Source organism: Rousettus aegyptiacus, unplaced genomic scaffold, assembly GCF_014176215.1.
Source record: "Rousettus aegyptiacus isolate mRouAeg1 unplaced genomic scaffold, mRouAeg1.p scaffold_m13_p_3, whole genome shotgun sequence".
In the NCBI taxonomy this organism is placed as follows: domain Eukaryota; kingdom Metazoa; phylum Chordata; class Mammalia; order Chiroptera; family Pteropodidae; genus Rousettus; species Rousettus aegyptiacus.
In genome coordinates this window covers 154994544-155018779 of record NW_023416306.1, presented here as the reverse complement: position 1 = coordinate 155018779, position 24236 = coordinate 154994544, and the positions used below count along the sequence as shown (strand labels likewise).

General features: G+C 37.8%; 1 protein-coding gene across 1 annotated transcript; it reads left to right on the top strand.

Annotated features, from left to right (window-relative positions):
- Positions 1–7: 7 nt before the first annotated feature.
- On the top strand, positions 8–20447 carry ALKBH1 (alkB homolog 1, histone H2A dioxygenase). Its single transcript, XM_016156631.2, has 6 exons — positions 8–204; positions 2472–2580; positions 5798–5960; positions 15024–15114; positions 17373–17566; positions 19263–20447. Exons 1-6 carry the CDS (start codon positions 22–24, stop codon positions 19690–19692), a joined length of 1170 nt encoding a protein of 389 aa, XP_016012117.1. The 5' UTR covers positions 8–21; the 3' UTR covers positions 19693–20447.
- The last annotated feature ends 3789 nt before the right edge of the window (positions 20448–24236 follow it).

Here is a 24236-nt window from a genome sequence, read left to right as displayed (position 1 = left end):
CAGAGGAGCCTGGGCGGCGAGATGGGGAAGATGGCGGCGGCCGTGAGCTCTGTGGCTACGCTAGCGACAGAGCCGGGGGAAGATGCCTTTCGGAAGCTTTTCCGCTTCTACCGGCAGAGTCGCCCTGGGACCGCAGACCTGGGAGGGGTCATCGACTTCTCGGCGGCCCAAGCAGCCCACGGCACAGGACCTGGTGCCCACAAGGTAGGGAGAGGGGAGCGGCGCGCGCCTTTCCAAAGTCTCGCCTCGTTTCTTGGAGGGGTTTCAGTGTCCTCCCACCCTGTTTTTTGCTACCAGACTGATTGTAACTGAACGATCCCCTCCCTCTATGGACGCGGAGTCGAACTGTCTACGAAACGTCACACGCTGGCAACGGAGAACTGATGCTTATTTCTCCATGCGGCCATTCGGGGCTACGCCCTCGTTCAAAAAATGCCTGGGACTTGGTGTTTATTCCTTCCTCTGACTGTCCATTTGCATTTTTACTTCGATTTGTGTAAAAACCCGTAAACTGTATTCGTAGACGTTGGGCTAGTGCTCTGCAGCTTTAAAAAACCAACTTTACCCGAGTAATCCCAGAACTGAGAGGGATCGATGTTGTTAGTTAAACCTTTGTGCGTAAAACTGGTCCCTGTCTTCTCTGAGTCTTCTAGGAAGAGGGCATTGAAAGATTCTGAGATAGTCTGTCCAGTTTGAAAGTAAAGGGCAAAGGAATCCAAGCACTATTCATTATTTCTGCCTTTACCCATGGACATTATGAAAAGTAACATAAGGTGAAGCAGGGGATATGGAGAAGCACAACTATAGTGTAATGTACATTTTCTTTACAATCACTTTAATGCTGAGATTACCCGATCCCTTAATTTGCCTGTCGTATTGTCCACAGATGGCAGGATGAGGCATTCTTTCCAAGGTTGGTAATAGCTTTCAAGAAAATTAAATGCTGTAATAACACCATATTTGTCTAGAACTCAGCTGCTTAGAAACTTCATTTGCTAGCAGATATATTCTTAGAGTTTTCAAAATAACATACGGAAAGTCTGCACCTCAAAAATAATATACTTGACTCATGGGAGAGTCTCTCAGGCTCTCTTTCAGCTCCTTTTGCCCATATTTTTCCCTAATACTTACATACTTTTAGAATGTAAGCCATCTGAGAAGGGGATGTTATATCTAGCACAGTACCTAAAACAGTAAGCATTCATTTAAACACTACTGAGTACATAAAAACTTAGGCATTTAGTTCCCCACCTCAAAACAGATTTAAAGTAGGAAGTTAGAAAAGAAAAACATTACCATAACAAGACACCTGATGAGAGCAGTGGAGTAAGTGATGGCTATAGTTTGGCAAGGAGGGCAAAGGAAAAACTCAGAGTTCAGAGTTTGGTTCACCTTAGCATGTAATAGATGAGGTCCACAAATTTACTTCAGATCTGAGGGTATTGCTGAGTTACAGAGCAGTATTAAATATTTTCTACTTAAATCATACAAAATGTTTAAAAACATTTTATCAGCCCCTAGGTACCTGGAAAGTTAGCTTGGTCAGGACTCAGATTGTTCCAGATAACCATTTTATTAAACCCACAGGTTATACACCAGCCACTAATTGGTATCTTGTCTGGAAATCGCCACAGTTGGCAGAGTTAATAGAATAAGAGATCATGTCTCTTTGGAAGAGAACATTTGATGTTCTAAGGCAAGCCAAAGCCAGACCCTAAGTTTATTCATGGAAGAATAAAGTTGGGGTTTTTTTTCCTAAATGCCTTTACTTTAGTGACTGCATATTTGATCTCTTAATCAATTTAACAAAGAGCATATAAGATGCTCTTACATGCAAAGAATACTTCATGAGCCCCTGAAAAACAATTCCTTATTCACAAAGGCAAAAAGTTCTGAGTTTCAATTTGAAGTTTCATCTGAAAGAGAGCAAATAGTGTACTTTAAGTAAACAGGGTTCCCAATGTTTTGTTGGTACATTTTTTCTGTATGGTTAGAGTACTCTTGTTCCATTCTCTCCCCCTTCCCAGCTTGGTTTCCCTTACAGCTCTGTTTAAACACCAGCTGTGTACAAGTCCCTCAGAAGCATTATTATTGGCCCTAACGGAAGTAAACAGCATTGTGACTCAAGGTATTCCTTTCATGATCAGAGTCCTATAAGAAATCACAGAGGTGCGGTATCGTAGAAAAAGGTAGTCTTGAAGTTCAAAATCAGCCTGCTTCTCATTACTACTTACCTCGATTTTATATATTATATAGCTCTCTAGTTTTTGTTAGTATATGGACAAGGGAACTGAGGCTTTAAGAAGTTAAGTGACTTATATGTGTTATTTCAAGTAAGTGGTGAAGCTAAGTTTAGGAACCCAAACACATGACTCTGAACTTTGCCCCATACTGGAAACGTTTTTAGAGGTTTGAGGTTCTCAGAATTGAAAATAGCATTTGCCTTCTGACTTTTGTTTCCTTCCTGCCAGGTGGTCAGATCTCAGCTAAGTGTGTCCTCAGTGAGTGACCATGATGCACGTAGAGCAGGACTTCAGCCGGTCAGCAAGTGGCAAGCCTACGGACTCAGAGGCTATCCTGGTGAGTGCCATTGACCTCAGATGGTGAAATCAATCATTCATCTAATTTCAAAGGAGGAACTCTAAGCTAGTAAACAGAAAAAGGAGAAGAGTAAACACAAGGAATTGTTTTCCTCCCAAACCCCTCCTAAATTCTGCGCCATCTAAGATTTCCATTTATTTAGTCCTCCCAAAGGATAGAACAAGAGTCAGTAATACCTGCTTATGTTGCAGAAAGTGGCACACCAAGTACTACTCAAGAACTAGGACACTGACCCTGGACTCCCCGCCACAACTGTCTGAACACCTACTCTGGCAGAAGAACCACTTTGGGTGACAGTAATTCATAATGGTCACTCAGGTCACAAAATCCCTACGTTCCAAATGGTATCACAACAACTTTAAAAATTATTGCTATCATCAGGGCTGAACATTTGAAAAAAGAATTATAGTTAATGAGGTCAAAAGTCCTAATAGAATAAAAAATCTAGGATTTTTTCATTTTAGTGATAAATTAAGATAATAATGAAGAGTAGGTAAAGTTATTAACCATTTTTTTAGGATCATGGAGCCATTGTAATTATTAGTTAATATAAAATATTAACATTCAATATTTAAAATATGTACTTTAATATAAAACAATATTAATATTTTAATAATAAGATTAACAATTGGAAAAAATGGATATACCTTATTTGGCCAGATATCTTATATATGTCATCCTTTTTCTTTCTAGAGGACATAAAGTTAAGATCGCGCTTGCGATTTGAAATATGGGTTAAAGCAAGAGATATCCTTAAAAAAAATGTTAATTTTTGTTGTACTAAGGGTCAGGTCTGTGTTACAGCTCTTAACATTATGACCACTAAAGTATTAATAACATGGAAAGGCATAACAACTTTAATATTTCCTATAAAAGGCATCATGCACTTTAGTTGTGTATTAAAGAACTAAAGACGTCTTATGACTTAAATCACAAAGGACAGTAGAATGTTGGCTTTTACATACAAAAGCATTGGTCTTCACAAGTTTAGGTCAATGAGGAACATGCTTCACCAGCAGTCTTTTAATCACTTTTTGTTCTTGAAGGCTGCCCTCTCTCCACCTTTAGGGCCTAGCTCCTGTTTTCAAGGCCTTGTTTCCCTGTAACTCTTCCTTCTCTTAACAGATTGTTCAGACAGCAAAGTTATCAACCCCAGTTTGGTTTTCTTTTGTCCAAATTGGTGTACTTAATTTTTGAGGATTTCTAGGAATTCATATGTCCCTAGAGACTTTAATCTGTTTTCTCCATCATTGTAAACAGCATTAATAGAAGTGTAATGCCCAAAACATGGAGTCTGCTTATTCTGAAGCAACCTGAGTATACCACAGCCCGTCCTTAATGAGGGTGAGCATTAGGGCGATGGACCAGTCTGAAGACCAGAAACTGAGTCTGAGAAAGAGTGGACTTCAGGGGGAACATGGTAGCATCGAACAATTGAAAAGTTCTATACACAAGAAGGGACAGGAACCATGCATACCAGGGGTTAAGGCCTAGGTACGCTGACTCCAGGCCGCCTAAATTCATGTCCTATCACCACCCTCTACTAATATATGACCAAGGGGAAGTTTCTTAATCTCTCCTCACCTCGGTTTCCTCATTTGTAAAATGTGTATAAAAATAATACCCACTTCATAGGTTATTATGAGGATTAAATGTGAGTATACATGTAAAGTACTTCGGTCAGTGCCTAGCACTTAGTGAAAATCAATAAATACTAGCTGTAAAGCTAGAGGTATTTATCAAGAAGAATTAAAAACTAATTTGGGGTTGCTATATGTGTCTGAACCTAAGCCAATGAATGAAAATTGAAAAGAGGCAAATTTTAACTGAGTAAAGTAAAAGGAAGACAACAGTTGTCTGGAATGGACTGCCTAAAAAAATGTTAAATTTCCTTTCACCGTTCAAGCACGGAGTAGATCAGAGGTATTCTTCCTTTAATATTTTCAGGGGTGTTATAGTCTTTATTTTGTGAAATAATGGTGATAGCAGATGGTAAGTTGTTAGGGTTTTTCATCTTTCCCCCACCCAAATATTGACAGTCCTGTCACTCTCCTAAATTACTTGATTTTTACTGATACATGAAATGCAAAAGTGGCTTCCACACTTAGCAGCAAATATTCTCATTTTTATCTTCCAACATTAGGAGTTCCTTCAGTTCAAAGCCCTTCACCTTTTTGTTCCCACCTTCTTTCACCTCTTCCAACTTTCAAGACCTTGCTCTGTTCCTTTCCTTTCCTATCTTCAACCAGTTTCTCCCTGCTGGTTCTTTTTTCATGCTTACGTCTTTTTAAACTCTAAAAACCATAAACTCCTCCCTTATTTCTTTATCCTTCTTTGACTATGCTTCAGCCTTGTTTCCTTTCATACCTAGGCTTTTAAAAGGCATTATCTGTATAATTGTTCCTGCTTTCCTATCTCCAGGTACTTCACTGAGGGCAAGGTTTTCCATCTCTTTATCTCTAATTCCTTAGAAAGTACATAGTGTGTGTTTTTTGAATATTTGATGAATTAATTCTTAACTGTGCACAGAATTCCAGTTATGCATTACTTCGTTTACAAAAAAATAAAATAAGGTTAGATAACTTTCAAGGTCACAATGATCTTTTCAACACACATGCTGTAGGTTTTGCATCGTGCCATATTGAGCAGATATATATGCCATCTTCAAGAGGCAGAAATCACACTAATTATTTTAACTGAGATAATTTAAAGAATCATGAGCCAGAAAGTAGAAAACAGAAAAGGCAAAAAGGGAACATAAGATATCACAAACATAACAGCAAGGAGCAGCTACCACCTCTGTAAATGATCACACCAGGTAAAAAGTTGAGGGGTGGCTTTTGGCAGTTTCAGTTATAAAGTTTGCTTTGGGGTGACACAATTGATAGTTATGGAATGTTCGTTTCTTTTGAGAATAATCCCAGAAGCCAGAGATATTTGCATAGTGGTGGATATCTAATGTTCATCAAAATTTAACTTTTTGTTAACTGTCTTAAAAAAAATTCTCCTCCTCTTGGATTGGAGGATAGGAATGAGAACATTTGCTTATAAGTGTAGAAGCCACTGGAAGCATAAGCACAAGGAGATGGAGAGTAAATAAAGTAGTGGTTATAATGATGACAACAGAAATAAATTATCTGAATAACTGATGGAGAATTTCCTCCTTTTCTTTTTTCCCCACCTGTTTTTTGTATAGGATTTATTTTCATCCCGAATCCCTTCCTCCCAGGTTACCAGTGGCACTGGGTGAAGCAGTGCCTTAAGTTATATTCCCAGAAACCTAATGTATGTAACCTGGACAAACACATGACTAAAGAAGAGACCCGAGATCTATGGGAGCAGAGCAAAGAGTTTCTGAGGTAGGTTTTATCAATCACAAGAAAGTGCTGGTTTTCGGGTCAGGTCATCACAGATCTTTAAAGGAACTACTCTATAACAATGCAGTGAAAGTAACTGACCTGTTTATGTTTCCCTCATTTCTACAAAAGTGCAGCACAGTTATATTCTTTTCCTTCAGGAGCATTTGGACAGATGCTTTAACAGTTTTATTAAATTGAGATCCATTTTAAAGATTTGCTTACCATAGCTTAGATATCAAGTTCACCCTCATTAATCATCAGATGATCCATTCTCATTCAGCTTCAGCTCTTTTTTGTCTACTTAAAGTGATTTCCTTTGGAGACTGGTGGTATCCTGGCAAAAAGCAACACTGAAAGCTCCTTACCTCTCTCCTAAATGAAGTCCATGTTACTAGCTGTTTTATGGTAGGTCACTTGTCCTTCGTGAGAACTAATGTTTGTACTTCGATATTGTTTTAACATTCATTCATTTCACGAATACTTATTGTAGGCCAGTTGTGTACCAGGCATGATGCTAACTAAGCGTTGGAGATAGAAAGATAAGTAGGACACTGTCCCTGCTCTCAGAAGTGCATCGCCTGTGGCAGGAACTCAATATCAACAGGAATGATAATAGAGCTCAGCAAGAAAAATGGTGTCAGAGCCAGAGGAAGAAATAATTCTTCCAGGCAGGAAGGAGGTGTCAAAGAAGAAAAAATGATTTTTTAATTGAGTCCATTATCTTCTTTTTTTTCTCTGTCATTTAAATTAAGTCTTCAAAAGTGATAAGTTGTTTTCCAGTCAGAAAAGCAAGAGGCTGTTTTGGGTAGAGAAAGCAGCCTGAACAAAGAGGTAATATTTAAGACAGAGTGAGTTTTTCTTTGAGATAGGAGCACAGGATATGTGCGTTCATGTGGTTTATTCAACAAATAACTATTGGGTTTCTGCTGTGTGTCAAATACTGTTTGAGTGTTAGAGATTTGAAGACCAATAAGATACAGTTCATGCCTTCCAGGAATTTGTAGGCTAGTAAAGGACAGAGAAATATAACCATATAATTAAATATAATTTGGCAGATACAAGCATAGAATTTATAAGATATTATTGGAATGGTCATTTAGGCGGCTATATTGGAGGTATATTATGGGAGATGCTTCCCGGAAGCCATGGGTAGAATTGGCAAGAGATGAAGCGGGAAAGGTAGGTTAGGGCCAGATTATAAAGAGTTTTGTGATGTGAAGAGCACTAGTTCTAGAGTCAGATTGCCTGGATTCAGATCCCAACTTCGCCACTTAAATAGCTGTTAACTAAAGCAAGTTTCTTAACCTTTTTATGCCGCATAGTACTCCTTTCCTTATTTGATAGTGTGAGGATTAAACAAGATAGTATGTGAGAAATCCTTAGAGCAGCCTCTTAAAACCATTATACCAGGTTTGTGTCTTCTATTTGGACTTACTGGCTGTAATGGTGGAATTTTCAGAAACTGCGTCATGCTTACTCTGAAAAGGGAAATAGAAGATTCTCTTAAGTTCAAAGGGGAAAAGAAAATGAAAAGTCATTAGTTTCCCTTTAAAGCTTTCTTGGTCTGTAGGTTATGGTGTAGGTAGGAGCAGTGAGGAAAACACTATTCTTTAAGGTTTTAGTAGTGTCTTTAGAACTGAGGGCAAAGTAAAGGAAGATCGTAGTTGAGTGAAATAAGTCAAAGAAATCTTAGAGTTTGTTATTAAACCAGCCTGTGTTTTCAAGTAATTGATTTTTTCCCTTCTGACAGTGACTATAGAAATCCTCGTTGTCATCTTTTAAGGTAGATCAGACAAATCTATTTAATAAGTGGTCCAGTAAACAGTGGTGAGATACTTTTTTCTCTAATTATCAAAGTTAAAAAGTGTGATAGTCATACCTCCTGTTGTCAGGGTTAGAAGAAACTGATATGCTCAGACATTGCTGGCAACATTGAAAATCGATTAGGGCCCAAGTTCTGTCACTGGGTGATATGCGTTCCAGTTTCCTCATCTGGGAAACAGAGGGATTGGACCGGATAAGCCATTTGGGGTGATTGAATCAAGGTCAGTTAGAGTACATGCCAGCTGGACAGTATGTGCCAGCGCTTTCCACATTCCCAGAGCATATCAGAAAGGGGGAGAGTCTGTGGTTCAAATATATTCCCCTGGAGATTCTGCCTACCATCATCCACGTGGAGAACCACTGAACTAGACCTCTAAGGATCCTTTCAATTTTAACTTTCTGGGTTTCTCTGGTCAAAGAAGAAGGCATGAATAAGAAATACTTGAACTTAGAAGCAAAAATAGTTCTGTTCACAAAATTAGGGCACCTCAATTTTATGTTTCCTTCAAAAGTTATTGTCAGTGAATAGTGCAGCTAGAGATTTTGTGCAAGAGTATAGTAGTTAAATATAAGCATCTTCGTTACAGCATTGTTTATAATGGGGAAAAAAATGAGAAACAACCTAAGTGTCTGTCAGCAGATCATATAAATAAGGCATGACATATCCCAGCAGTAGAATGCAGCCACTATGCAGCCATTAAAAAATCTTAAGTCCAACCCTCTAGCAAATATAGTAGGGTCTACAGTCATAATAAAGAAAATCATTTCTCAGCGTCTCCATCACAACCACCTTAATCTAAGCCACCATCAGTCTCCCTTGTGTCTGTTCTTGTGCCTCTTTAGTCTTTTTCTACATAGAGTGGAGAAACATGTCATCTCATATATTTTCCTACCCGCAGTACCACAATTCACTTCTGATGCAAACCATCCAGAGTTGGCACAGACATCACAAGTAAGAGCATGGGCCCAACCAAACTACTGTCACTTCAGACACTAGCCACAAGTTTGGGAGATCTCCAGACTACCCACACTTCTGACAAACTGGTTACAAATTTAGAGGCATTCCCATACTCCCTCAGGTTCAGAAACTCACTGGAAGTCACTTGCAAATCAAGAAAACATTATACTTAATAATTACAGTTTTATTATAAAGGTTACAAATCAGGATTGCCCAATGAAGAGACACCTAGTGCAATGTCTGGGAGGATCCCAAATGGAGAATTTCCATGTCTTCTTCCCATGGAACCAAGATGAGTTGCCCTCCCAGATGCTCTTTCAGGCCTAAGTGTTCAGAGTTTTTATTAAGCATGATTGAATCATTAGTCACATAATTAAACTCAGTTGCTAGCTGCCCATCTGCTAATATCACTTGACTCCAAAGTTCAATCCTCTAATTTCATGGTTGGTCTTTTTAGCTTGACAAGCCCACATCATGAGTCATTTTAGTATAAATTCAGGTGTGGTCCTGGGGCTTACAAGTTCTCTCCCAAAAACCAGGGACAAAGGCCAAATTTTTTTGTTATACAACCCCATCACACTTAGAATAAAATCAGAAGTCTTTACCATGGTCTTTAAGGCCTAGATGATCTGGCTGCCAGCCACCTCTCCAACCTCATCTCCTGCCATTCCTTTTCATTCTTTGGAAAGCTCTTCCTTTAGAAAACCAATGGCCGCCTTCCTCTAGGTCTTTATTCTAATATTATGAGAGATTATTCCCTTATCTTTCAGTTAACAGTAGTACTCTTTTCCCCCTCGCTGCTGTCCCATTGCCCTATGATTTTACTCTTCTGTACTTGGTAGTTACTAAATATTTGTGGAGTTAATTAGTTAATGGATAATTTCTTATACTTTGAATTTTATGAATGTGTTATCCAAAAATAACTTTAAGAATAAGTGAAAGGGATATATAAATTTAAATAAAGCAACTTAGTTTTATATATTCCATAAGTTAGCTTATGAAATGCTTTCTATCCATCTTTGTATATGTGAAGCTTTTTTTTTTATTATTATTATTGATATCCTCAGTGTGGAAGCAGAATTAATCCTTTCCCTTTTCTACTCCTTTAAGACTTTGTTATGGTGCTATTATAACATTTATCATAGTGAATCCAGTCATCTGGAAAACAAAAAAAGGCCATTGGTCCTAGGAAGCATCAGCTCCGGGGGAACAAAACAACAGCAACAATAAAATGTGCTATTAGAAGCCAAGACAGGAAAATGTTTCTAGAATAAGAAGGACCAACCATGTCATTAGGCCTAGGATTTGACAATAACCACTTAATTGAAACTAAGAAACTGGTTTTGGTAGAGAGGTGTTAGCAAAAGTCAGATTGCACTGAGAGGAAACAGTGAGGGAGGCAAGTATTGAGTCCTTTTAGGAAGGTTTGATTGAAAAGAACTGGAGAGGTATAGGGCAGAGGGAAGCAGGACATAGGCAGTGGACTTGAGTGAGAAGTCAATTTGGGAAAATTATTTTTGTAGTTTTTTCTTAAGTATGTGGAAGTGTTAAACATTTTTGCAGGTCCAGAGGAAGAAACAAGTGCAGAGGAAGAATTGAAAATATCAGAAGAAAGGCGATTGATGGTAAAAGGCCTCAGAGGCTATGTCAGGGAAATGAGAGATAGTCTAGGTAGAGACTTGGCCGTGGTGGAAAGAGAAGTAGGACCACTGTTGAAACCACGAAGGAAGGATGGGGTAAAGATTTTGAAAAGTTTAGAGGTGTTGGGGAGGAGAATCGAACTTGTTCGCTGGATCATTTAATCAGGCTTCTATTCTCATTATCCTAGAAGGGAATAAGAGCAGGACTGAGGACTTGAGATGAATGGCTAAGGTTTAGAACAGTAAGTAGAAGATTTAGTAAGACTAAATAATTGCAAGATAGCAAAAAGATGTTAACAATTATGGTGGAATTTGATGTCCATTTGCAGTAGTTGACTGAGAGGTTCAGATTGAGAAAGGAGACAAAGCCAGAAGCACTCAAATACTGAAAAAATGGGGCAAGAGATGGGATTTTAGGTTTAATGGAAATGAATGGCCAGGAAAGGGAGGGCAGAAAGCTGTGCTTGCGGAAGGAAATTTCAGTTGTGAAAGATGCAATTCTCAAGCCTTTAAGAGTAAAAAAACAAATACTGTCAATAAGATATTGAAGGTTTTTTTTTTGTTTTTTTGTTTTTTTTTATTTAAACAACCTTTAGACTTTCTGTTCTGAGTGAGTACTTTTGCTCATGATTTATTAATGTCTCTTGAGGCAGTAAGAAGAAAATCCCATTGTTCAATTATGACTCCCAAATTACCCACTGCACTGAAAGTGGACAAACAGTGGAGAGGAGTTCATTTGTACCCACTTAGGGTTTGGTTGAACACAGTGCTATAGAACATGATAGCTGAGAGAAATGCCACACTTACACACAAAGCATTTACCCATGACAGAAAGCAAGCAAACTGCTGTATGGGCACATTCACTAGGGGAGAGGGCGACCAGCCCACCCATCCATTATCCTCTTGCTGATGCCTAGAGGAGTAGCAAGGGTAAGGAGAATAGCATGTTTCTGTTGGCAGTGAGAACCAACAATTAGGGGCATAATTGCTTGAAAACATTTTTTTGGACATTGGAAAGATTTAGAGTTAGGTGAGGTACCAACATATTCCCATATTCCTTAGGGAATGCTCCTTTGGCACTGAGCCTTCTTGGCCTCCTTTTGGAGAAGTTGGGTTTAAAAAGAGAACAGCCCACCCCCTTCACGTTCTCAGTATTTTCTACTTGAAAATGATCTGGGAGCCTGCTAAATTTGGTTTTGGCCTTACACTATTCACAATGTTCAGAAGTGAATTTTTTGGAATCTTTGTTACCCAAGAGGCCCATGGGAACCGGAAGGGTCCCTAAGTAGTACTCAGACAAGAAATGTCTAGTGTTGGCCAGTCTTGCTTTCACATCTGGAAGGCAAGTGTTATAACAATTATTGCTACTTTCCTTCCAGAAATTCTATACAGAGGCAAGAATTGAAATTGAGTTCTCAGAAGAGGATATGGAATGAGGGGCGGAATCTCATACCTACATGGTTCTAACACATTACACAAAAATATAAAATTCTCAAAACGGCACAGACACTGAATCATCACAAACATTCTTTCATTAAGCAAGTCCTTTAAGCTTCTTTTTGTTGTGAGGACTGGGCTTAATGCTTTTAAAAGTTAAGACTCTTCTCTGGCTTCTTTTACATCCTTGGACCAATCCCCCTTTATAACATAAGGTAAAGCTCAAAGCCTTTGGTATAATGATTTAGTTAAGAGAAGAAATGATGTCCTTTTTGTTTTTGAAAAAAGGAACTAAATTTACAAAGGTATATTATAGGATCTATTCATGTTTGGTCATTACTATAATTTTGGTAATTTTATTGTTAACACCATAAACTTGGGTTAATACTGTATACTCTGTTTTTAAAGAACATTAGACTGAATCTTTTGCCGAAAAGGCAGCTTGTTAGTGCCATATCAAATATCTAAAGTGCCATCACCTTCTGAATTATTTCCAGAGCTGCATTGTTATTTATTTTGTTTAGATTGGTCTGGTTTCAATATGATAGTATGGGTTCTTCATCAAGAATAAAGTGATATCTTATTGAGCTAGAAACATTTTGTTTTGTTTTTATAATTTTATCTAGAATAGTGTTTCTTAAAATGTGGTCCCGGGACCAGCAGCATCAGCATCACTTGGGATCTTATTAGAAATGTAGATTCTTAGACCTCTCCCTAGATCTGCTGAATCAGAATTTGTAGGACTGGGCCCACCACGTGATTCTGATGAGCATTAAAAATTGAAAACCACTCGGCAGAAGCTAGGGGTGCGGCACACGAGTTCCATAAAAGCTTTCTATACAGCTCTTCTCTTCCCGTCTAGATACTCAGAACACCATCTATTTTGTGTTCTATATTCCATGTATACTACTGACTTCAGCATCTTCATTTTCTCCCTCCTTGAAAACATATAACTTCAGTATCAAAGAAATCATCATCCTTTTCTGCAGTAGCATTTCCTCTTGTCTTTGAGAATATCTTTAAATAAAGCATTGGGTACCAAATAGTATCTTGGAAAGAGAAATAAAGAGACTGGATTACCTCTGTAGGGTAGTTACATAACTTTGGAACTACATTTATATTACTGTTAACCACAAGATTCAGTTGAGTCCAGATATAAGAGGTCATACTTATTCTATCCCAAGGGTACTAAACTAGAATATGTTCTTTGAGAGTTCTCTTATTTGTACTTTTAGCTGAAGAAACATTGGTAGAACTCAGGTTATGTTAATAACTACATTGCATTTTTTTAAAGTTTTTACGCACAAAATTTAATGAATGATGGTTATGTATAATAACTGTTCACATCAGCTAGTTGCAGTCACTGGCCAAGTCTACATATCTTTTCCCCTAATTCATTAATGGTTGTCTATCTCCTGGTGTGCCAGGGGTTCCCCAAGACCACACCCAAGTTTAATGATTAGCCAGGAGGACACAGGACTCAGCATATATAATTGTACTCATGGAAAAGATTTATTACAGTGAAAGATTACAAAGCAAAATTAGTGAAGGGAAAAGGAGTATGGAGCAAAGTCCTGGGAAAATCAGGCTTAAGCTTCCAGAGTATGCTCCCAGTTAAGTCACACAGATGTGCTTAATTCCCCCACTGACAAGTTATGGCAACATGTGTGAAATGTCTACCAGGGAAGCTGAGTGCCCAGGTTTTTCCTAGGCTCTGGTCACATAGGTGGTTTCTACCTAACAGGTACCAAAATTCCAGACTCCCAGAAGGAAAGCAAGTGTTCATCATAAACTGTATTGTTTGTACAGACAGTTTAGGCACAGTGAACTACAGTTCAGAGAATGGTGTGAACCCCCAAAATCCAAGTTCCAGATGCCCACCAAGCGAGAACCTGATAAATAGGTCTTTCAAAGGATAGCAATCAGATATGCTACGCCTCTTTTCTGCACAGCTGTCCTAAATAAATCAGTGTTTTATTTTATTTAGCTACTGGTCTTGATCTATGCCTGTGTCACTGTGTCCTTAGAATATAAACTCTGTGAGGACACATAGCATGTATTCTGTAAACTCTTTGTCAGACATTAAGATGAGTACTACTTAACAGTGCGAGCCTCTAATAAATCCTTCACTGATGCTCATGCCGTATGCCTGCATTGCCTACTGCATCACTCCCTGTTTAAATGCCAGCCATTTTTCAGTGCCATGCTCAACTCCCAACTCTGGATTGAAGACTTAACTGATTAGGTAGCTGACTTTGAGCTCTCCTTTTTTCTTAATTTTAGTGGCCCTCAAAGTCTTGTGCTATTCAGTTTAGTTCTAGATTGTATACTACCTTGAATTTTCCCTTATTTCTTATGCTTACCTATCATTTTGTCAGAATACGAACTCCTTAACTTAGTCTTTTTTAAACAAGTGGTTCTTGAATTTTTTAAAAAATTACTTGATTAATGGTATAAATTACATAGAAAAATAAAATGATTGGCCTAGCATTCTTGTATTTTTAGATATGTAGAGGTATGTCAAACAAGCTTCTGCTTTAGAAAAAGAGTAGTTAATCCCATAGATTTGATCAGATAAGATATTAATTGCAGAAAGGGCATTTCTGTATTCTACAGGAACCTCCTATAGTTTGAAAAAGAGATATCAGAAACCAGATTACAGTGGACCTTAATTGTTAGCTAAGCCCCGGTCATCTAAGCTGTGTATGCAGAGTTAAAGAAGTCATGTTAATCCACTTATTGATTGTACATGATATTTTGCTGAACTTTACCCAACCTGTAATTCTGGTAAGTCACCATGATTATAGACATAGTGATAGCTGTGATTAATCATATACCCCACCAAATTGAACATACTCTTTCTATTAGGCAAATTTTCAATTACCCATAGTGCTCTTGGTCCCATTTAAGATGGACAGGTAAGACATTTGTCATTCTTGTTTTATTATTATTGAGATGCTGAAGACTTGCCATTTAAAAATGATCGAGCAGAGGATTTGGAACTAAGGACAAGAAATTAGTAATGCTAACATGTTTTTAGTATTTTATTCTTAGTCAACTCATTTATCTGATCTGATTTTCCCTATCAAGATCTTGCCTAACAGCTTATATCACAAATACCAAATTTAGACTGTAGTGTCCATGCAAAGAGCTATTGCTGCCATTTGAGATGAATAAGTCCTCTTTTGTCTCCAATCTTTGCAGATATAAAGACATGAATAAACGGAGACCCCGAAGCTTACTAGAGAAACTGCGGTGGGTGACCCTAGGCTACCATTATAACTGGGACAGTAAGGTATTCAAATTTTCTTACTAATTCCATTATTTTCCATTCTTATGCTTCTTTGGCCCAGGTAATAGGATTTTTTCCTTGCCAAGCTAAAAATATCATATTATGCACTTGTGGAGGAGCTCTTTTGTTTATTCCCTCTTAAAATCCTCTCTAGTATCTCAAGAGACATGGATAATTTATTAAGAGAAACTTTCTTCATATGCTCTCAGATTATATTATTTCATCAGAAGTCATAGTACTTTCTCTAAGTAGGTTTTGGAAACTTTTTTTTTTTTATTGCATTCAAGAGCCGTTCTCAGTTATGATCTTTATTTCCATTATTGTTTAGTGTTTGTTGAGCATTTATTTTCTATATAATATCTGCCCAGAAAAGCTCCATATACTTCTGGTGTATCTATCAACTAATAAAAGAACTTTCAAGATCTAGATTAGATACCTTTGCTTTCTAGATAAGGTCCGAGCAGGAGAGAGATGGGAAATGGCCATGGATTTTCTTTGGGTCAGACAGCCAGGATCTGAATTCTGCCTTCGATAAGGACCTTATAAGTTAGTGTTAAGAATGATATGACTCATGTCTATATAAGTGATTACAGCAGTGCCTGGCTATTCTAAGCAGTTAAATGTGTTAGCACAATACATGTTAACTTACTGTTTTTTATGATTTTTTTTATTTGTTGACATTGCTATTTTCCAATGACCTTGGAGTTAGCCTCATTTACTAAGAAATGTGGAATGAAAATTGTCAAAAACTCTGAATGAGTAATCAGAGAAGAGCGAAAGAGAATTAAGAAAGTAGTGCATAAACAGCTGGGATAGGGTTGATAGCCCAAAAAGGTAATTATTTCATGAGAGCAGAGGCGAGGTAGTGCTAGTAGAGCCAGATCTGAGTGGCTTGATATTCTGAAGGACTAAAACTTAAAATTGATGGAGAAAACCTTAAAGTTCTCTAACTACACCCATGGTTTTAGGAAATTAAATGGGAACTGATTTGCAATTCAGGAAAAGGAGAAGAAAAAATAAAACAGATTCCAACTGAAGAGGTTTGGCCACCCATTAGAGACTTCACAAAAGTCTTCCTTACCCTGAGTTTAAAGCTCACTTCTGGCTAAAGTAAATATGTTCTGTCCAGAGCTGCGATACTGTTGCTCCAGCTAGGATATAACAGGACAGTAGTGGAGTTGCAAGATGAAAGTGGATTTTCTACTCAGTTTAAGGTTGGTTGAGCAAAAGGAGAAGTGAGAGGGGAGCGTCAAGACAAAGGAAGAGTGTCAGGCTGCTGCAGGCTTACATAGCCCAAAGCTCTCCAGCTCATCTGCACTGGACACTGCCTTGTCATTCTCGTGAAATATACACGCTTCGTAGAGAGAGTGAGAGTTCTAGCCTTTGTATGTGTGTGTTTTATTTTTGTTTTTTTTGTTTGTTTGTTTTAGAGAAAAAGGACATTTGTGACCTTTAGGTGCTAAAAGTAGAGGCGGTTCAGGAAAGTGCTGTAAATTACTTCTATATTAAGCTCCTGCGTTGACCACAGTATAAGTCAGTTTCAGTGCAGATATCCTGAGGATGTCATCCCATAAGTTTGACCAATGTAATCAGCACTAAACCATGTTGGAGGCTGAGGAGTCCAAAACCAAACTGGCAATAGTATTTGAGTTGTCTTTTTTTTTTTTTTTTTTAATAAACTTTGTATTTTAGGATAGCTTCAGATTTATAGAAAAGTTGAAATGTACAGAGAGTTCCCATATACCCCACAGCTAGTTCTTTCTGTTATTAACATCTTACATTAGTGTGGTACCTTTGTCTCAATTAGTGAACCAATAGTAATACATTATTATAATAGTAAAGTCCATACCTCATTAAGATTTTCTAGGATACCACATTACATGTAGATGTTCTGTTTCCTTAGGTACTTCTTGGCAGTGACAGCTTGGGGGTTTCCTTTATAACCTAAGAGAACTATCTTGTTTGAGATTAAAGTGTACTAGAGAGATGTGTAGTAATTGCTTCACGCGTAGATTCCCTGCAGGGTGAACTTGTGTAGTTTATCACCACTTAGCACAGTGCCTGCCATATGATAGGCGCTCCATACTTTGAATGGCTCATTATTTGATTAGATGCCTCAAAAAAATGGTTGGATAAATCATGCAATGTAAATACTACACATAAGTTAGATGATTTTTAAGTGGTAATTAATCTTATACTGCAGTTTCTTATTTTCCTGAGATCATTGTTTATTTTTCTTATTTTCCCTACTTTTATTAAAGAAATACTCAGCAGATCATTATACACCTTTCCCTTCTGACCTGGCTTTCCTCTCAGAGCAAGTAGCTGCTGCCTGTGGATTTCAGGGTTTCCGAGCTGAAGCAGGTATCCTGAATTACTACCGATTAGACTCCACTCTGGGAATTCATGTAGACAGGTCTGAACTAGATCACTCCAAACCCCTGCTGTCGTTCAGGTAAGTTAATTCTAGGGATTTTGTATTACTTTTTATCACCTCATTTCATTTTTTTAAACATTTTTAAGTTAAACTAAAATAAAAACATTAAACTTTAAAAATGGCTGGACTCTATAATCTTTCACTTCTAGGCATCTTAATGTATCGTAAGTAAGTAAAATTAGCACAATCCTTTAAGAGTAATGACCAAATTATAGTTAATATTTCTGTTTAAGATGAATAGAGTCTCTTTTTGTAATGAAAGGTATTGTCAGTGTCAGCGGAATAGGTAGGTGGACAAGGCGATTCAGCAAAGCGAGCATCTGTTTTGGAATAGAGAAGAACAAAGCACAAAAGTCTGAATATTCTACTCTCCTTGTCTCCCTAAACATATGTTTAAATTTGTACAAAGTACTGCATCTGTATGTGACAAAGTGCCTGAACAGAATCTTTTATTAATTGCCTTATCTGTAAAGTGAACAGGAATGATAAATAAGATAAAGGACTTAAATACAGCAGTCCCCCCTTATCCACAGGGTATACCTGAAACCACAAAAAATAGCAAACCATGTATATACTATGCTTTTTCCTATACATACATACCTATAATAAATTTTAATTTCTAAATTAGGTACAGTAAGAGATAACAATAATAGAATAGTTATATGCTGTAATAAAAGTTGTGTGAATGTGGTCATTTTAGGGGATCCCTTGCTGAAGTCTCCATAAAGTCTCAGTGCTTTCTGGTGCAATACATTGCCATTGGTCAGAATACATTCCTGTTCATGTCTTCCACCCCTACATATTTAATGCCTTTTCCATCTTAACTAAGCACTTATCGTACGCTGTAGCTATAACTTTCACAGATTCAAGTGCAACAACGAAACTAGCACAAATATCTTTTTCTTTCTCCACAAGTTCACAGATAGAAGATTTTTTTGTTAGCGTGGATCTTGGCAACCTCAGTACACAATTTTTTTTCTTTTTAAGTCAAGAACTTTCACCATTTCATTTAAAGGAAGCACGTTATGGCTTATCTTTGGCATATCCAAATTGCTAGCATCACTACTTTTATACTTTGGGGCCATTATTAAGTACAATAATGGTTATTTGACCACAAGCACTGCAGTATGATTATAGTCAATCTAATAACTGAGATGGCCACTAAGTGACTCATGAGCGAGTATAGCACATACAGCATGGGTTTGCTAGACAAAGGTATGACTCGTGTCCAGGACAGAGCAGGACAGTATGAGATTTCGTGACTCATAACAATGCACAATTTAAAACTTATGGATTATTTATTGAATTGTTTATTTCTGGAATTTTTAATATTTTTAATGGTAACTGAAACTGCAGAAAGCAAACCATGGAGGGGGAGGAGCTACTGTAATTTTATTGGAAAACTTAAATCATAAAGATGCATCAATAAAACTTATATGGGTAATGTTAAGACTAAATTTTTCTTCTGCTTATTTAACTCCTTCAGATTTTTTTTGCCACAGTCCTGTGGGCTGTGATAAATTTAAGTAGCAGAGCATGGGTTGGTTAGACAAAAGATTAAAGAGGAGGAACTTAGAATAGTTTATAAAGGAGGATTTAGGAGCAATAAATATCAAGTTGAAATTAGAAAATAATGCAGTTAGCAGTAACTTCCCCAGCCATGTTTAGTAACAGACTCTTACTGTTGTGTATTGTTTTGCCTATTTTTTTGTAGCTTCGGACAGTCTGCCATCTTTCTCTTGGGTGGCCTCAAAAGAGATGAAGCCCCGACCGCCATGTTTATGCACAGTGGTGACATCATGGTAATGTCAGGTTTCAGCCGCCTGTTGAACCATGCAGTCCCGAAAGTCCTCCCAGGTCCCCAGGGGGAAAGTCTGCCTTGCTGCCTAGAGACACCTCTCCCAGCTGTTCTGCCCAGAGATTCGGTGGTAGAGCCCTGTTCTGTGGAGGACTGGCAGGTGTGTGCCAGCTACTTGGAAACTGCTCGTGTTAACATGACTGTCCGACAAGTACTAGCCACAGACCAGGACTTTCCTTTGGAACCAGTGGAGGAGAATAAAAGAGACTTCACCGCAGAAGGTTTCTGTCATCTGGATGACAAGAATAGCCAAGTAAAACGAGCTAGGTTAAACTCTGACAGCTGAAATTTGAGACTTTTACTCAGGCAGGTCTTATAGCAAATGACCATGCTGTTTTGTATTGCCATAGACTTGAGCACCAAGAAAGCCAAAAACAGACAGGGAAAAGCTCATCATTGCCACACTGTTGCCTTGGAAGCTATTTTGAAGAATAACTGATAAAGAATAAACTGACTTCTCACATACATTAGTGTCTAACCAGGACTAGACCAGAAAAGCATTTGATATGGTCCAGTACTGATTTAGACACTAATGTATGTGAGAAGTCCAAGAAAGTATGACATTCCACAGTAGCCTTCTCAGTCTCTGCCATTACCTCTGCGGGAGGTAGAAGTGAGTTTCTGTGTCTGTGGAGTCTTTAAATACCTCATATTTTATTAATGGAAAAGCTAATACCCCTCCCACCACCCCAACTAGTGATTCTATGATAAAATTGTGGTTCCATGAACCAACCATTAGGTCACCTTAATTCTTTCAGTCAACATCAAATCTTTTGATCTTTTCTTTCATCTTTTCTGGCGTTCACAGAATCCTATACACATTAAGACTGTGGAACCGGAACTCTCATCCCCTAAAAAAAGAAATTGATCACAGCCATCTCTCTTGCGCCCAAGGAATGGGAACAGTAGTTTCTCCGAATGTCTCTTAGGTCTCTAGACTCTTGCTATTGTCTTTTTAATGCAATTTTAATTATTGGACTAAAAAAATCCTAAGGATATTCTGTAATTGCTCTCCACGAATAAACTTGATTTTAAATTAAAGACCTTTATCAGTCTTTGTGAGTTAGTGTATCTGGGATTCGATTTTTCCCTATTTCTACTTGTTGTACTATTCTTGCTATTGAAGCCCTCTTGCTGTTTCTGCCCTACTCTGTCCTGCTTTACCCTAAGTATTCTTTGTGGCTGTTTCACAAGAGGAAATATGTCTTGATATCCTAGTCACTACTTTTTTTTTTTTTTTTTTTTATTGTAGACAGGTGGTAAATGCATGAAGCACTGAGTTTTAATCTTTGTATCCCCACCAACTCAACTCACTGTATCCGGAGCCAGGACTTATGTTTCTCTGGACTTCAGTTTCCTCATTCATAAAATGTTAATATTTACTACCATCTTCCTAGAATGATATTGCTGTTTTAAGAGATAATGGGAATTTAGTGTTCCTTTCTAGAAACATGAAACATCCCAGGTCACTTGTGCGGGTGACTGGCGGAAGCTACTTACCTGAATATCTGTTGCTTGCGACATGATGTGCTAAATTTTCATTTCTCTTCTGTCCTGCCCTTTTTTTTTTTTTTTATGAACATTGAATATTGAGTGCCTGAGTACCTATTGTAATCCTTGGTAGGTTGGGTTTTTTTAAGAAAAAAGAAAAGTCATCCCTTGGGTTCTAAAATTAGTACATGACAGAAATTGTATGTAAATTATCACTAGAAAAAAATCCCTTACGTTTTTTGTAGTGCACATTATATGTGACCCACTGGCAACCATCGTACTGTTGTTTAATAAATCCAGCTGAAGCAGCTTATCCTTCATCATTAGAGCAGATTGTTCTATATATTCACTTGACTATCATATAAAGGTGTTGGTTTATGTTTAGGGGCAATGTTATACAAAAAAATACGCATCCAAACCATAACTCACACTCCGCAAAGCGAGATGCGTGTGCTATGTGGAAACAGAGGCCAGCCCAGAGATTAGCAGATCCCTCTCACAGCCTAGGCTTCCTCTGTTGATGTGCTCACTGAGTGGGGGGATGAACGGAATTGTGTGCACAATCAAATTATTTATTTTCGTGAAGCACACGTAGTTAAAGAGGTATATTGCACCATCTCTTAACAGTAAGAAAATTATGCAGTTCAGGAAAAAGGAAAAACTGATAATTTTTCTACATTTACGTGAGGATGATCCCCCCAGGTTTGTTTTCGTTGTCTACCAGACATTTTCTAAGTTGGGTCAGCAGACTGTGACCTGCCTCCTGTTGTTGTACTGCCCATAGACTAAGAATAATTTTTACATTTCTAAGTGGTTGGAGGGAAAAAAAAGAATATTTGGTAACACATGAAAATTACGTGAAATTCAAATTTGTGTCCATAAATAAAGTTTCATTGGAACACATCCACACTTACTCATTTACAGATTATCTGGTTGCTTTCATGGTAGAATGACGTAGTTGAGTAATTTCAACAGAGACCGTGTATCCTACAAAGCCTAAAAGATGCCATCTGGCCTCTTACAGAGAACATTCCCTAACACCTAGAAAGAAAACTAAACCCCCTAGAAAGGGACCTCAAAACAGGAGAAGGGACCGAAGGTAAGATTTTCTTTTTTTTCTTTATTATTTTGTATCCAAAATGCTAGAGTATATTCATTATGATTTAGGTGTTTATGGTCTCAAGAGTGGAGCATAACTTAGGCCTGGGGATATCAGCACCCTAATATTCTGCTAGTGCGAATGTGAATTGCTATAACTTCTAAAGCACAGTTTGGTACATTAATGTATAACACTACATCCCAGTTTGGCCAGGGAAGTCCTGAATTATGTCCCCTTTTCCTCAAAAGTGAATTGGTTTTGATGATAAATTGTACGGTTATCCTAATTTTGTTTTAAAATGTGTGCCATTTGACCCAATAAATTTCACTTCTAGGAGTTGAGTCTAAAGAGGTAATTAGAGCTGTCCACAAGATTTTTGTGTAAGCTCGTTTGTAATAGTTAAATGTTGAAATAAGCTCAATATCCAGCAACAAGGAGTTGGTTGATTAAATTCATGTATTCATTCAATAAATGGTTATTGAGCACTATTCTTTGTAAGAAGCACTATTCCTCAACTACACAAAGTACCTGCCTTTGTAGCACTTACATCTTGCTGGGTATGACATGACATAAATGTGCAGTGGAACACTGTAAGCCATTAAATCATATTTTGGAAGAAAGGTAGATAATAAAATACACATTAAAGGAAAAAATCCAAATATGAAACTGCATAGTAACCTAATATTATATAGAATGTTTACATATTTTTTTGAAAACTGGAAGGATGTGTATACCACAATGTGAATAATGGTGCAAATCTAGGAACATCAACATTGTCCAGCAAAAAGGGCTTCCATGATGAAATTATTTTATTTAGTGAAACATAGCCACTATCAATCATATTTTGGATACATATTTAATAATTGGAGGAAATAATATGTTAACTGAGAAAAACTGCTTAAAAACTGCATGCACAGCATTTTACCAATGTTTTTGTGTGCACAGTGTGTACGTCCACAGAAAAGGCTGGGGAGTTATAACCTGATATCTTCCACATTTTCTACAGCAAATATAAATTGCTCTTTTGAAAAAAAGGTCTTTGTGATGTTTTTGAAAGGGGTCAAGTCAGGCACATGCTAAGCTCAGCAGCAGTGGCTTTGTAAAGTATCTACCCACCTTTCTGAATGCGTGCCCTCATCAGTTCCGGGCCAGTGTCTTGCTTATTATTTCAGTAGAGCCTTTTGCCTGCTTTCAGCACCCTGCATGGGGCTTTTCCTAGAAGTTACCCCAGGCCCTCAGTGAGACATAGATGTGCTGCCAAACAGCACAGACTCAGCAGGACTTGGCTTGCCATGTTCTAGTTCTCCGGAGCAGTTCGTTTTTCTCTAAGACAAGCTGGTCTTATCCCTTTTCTCCTTTCCCTTAATCTAAAAGGTTGGTTTATTACAGTAGAGGGCGGGGGGGGGGGGGGAGGAAACCCAATATCCTAGGTAGATTCGACCAAGGCAAATTAGAATGGTAATAAGGCGGAAAGGAACTGGGAAATGATTATTGATCTCTGTAACTAGGGCTGGAGGAGCTGGGCAGGAAAGACACCTCACCTGTTTTCTTCTGTTTCAAAGGTTGTAGTGGAAAAAAAGCAATGCAAATGTAGTTTCTTAGCCTGGTTCATAAATTTCTATTGAATTCCGTTTAATCAACTATCCTATCCAAATTTGAGCCCTCATGGAGATGAGGTTGTTGGCTCTCCATTTGTTTTATTAGTTAAACATATTTCTTAATAAGATAAAATAATATAGTAGATGGAAAGTGAAATATAGTGGTCGGTTATCAGAAAACTAAATTTTAATAACAGCGCCAATACTTGCCTGCGTGACCTTGAATATGTCACTCAACTAAGCCTCAGTTAACCTTTTGGAGCCCATTCGCTCATCTGTAAGGAGGTTTGACCAACTAATCCTGTGTATCCACCTGCCCCACAATACTGTATTTCTAAAATGAGAAATTAATCTCAGTTTGGATTAACAGCAAGTAAAGCTACCCCATGGGCAAGATTTTTTGGTAAGGAACTTAAGCGTTAACCAAAGGAAAGGAAAACAAAACTGAAACCACTCAAGAACACAATAGGAATAGCCAGTAAACGTGAAAAGATGCCGATTTCACTAGTAGTTAGAGAAATGCAAATTAAAGCAATGAGATGTAAATTTCTACTCTTGTGTTTGGCAAAATTAAAGAAATTATAATCGACTCCTTTCACTCACACCCTACTTGTTATCTCACAGTATATATTGGCACTACCT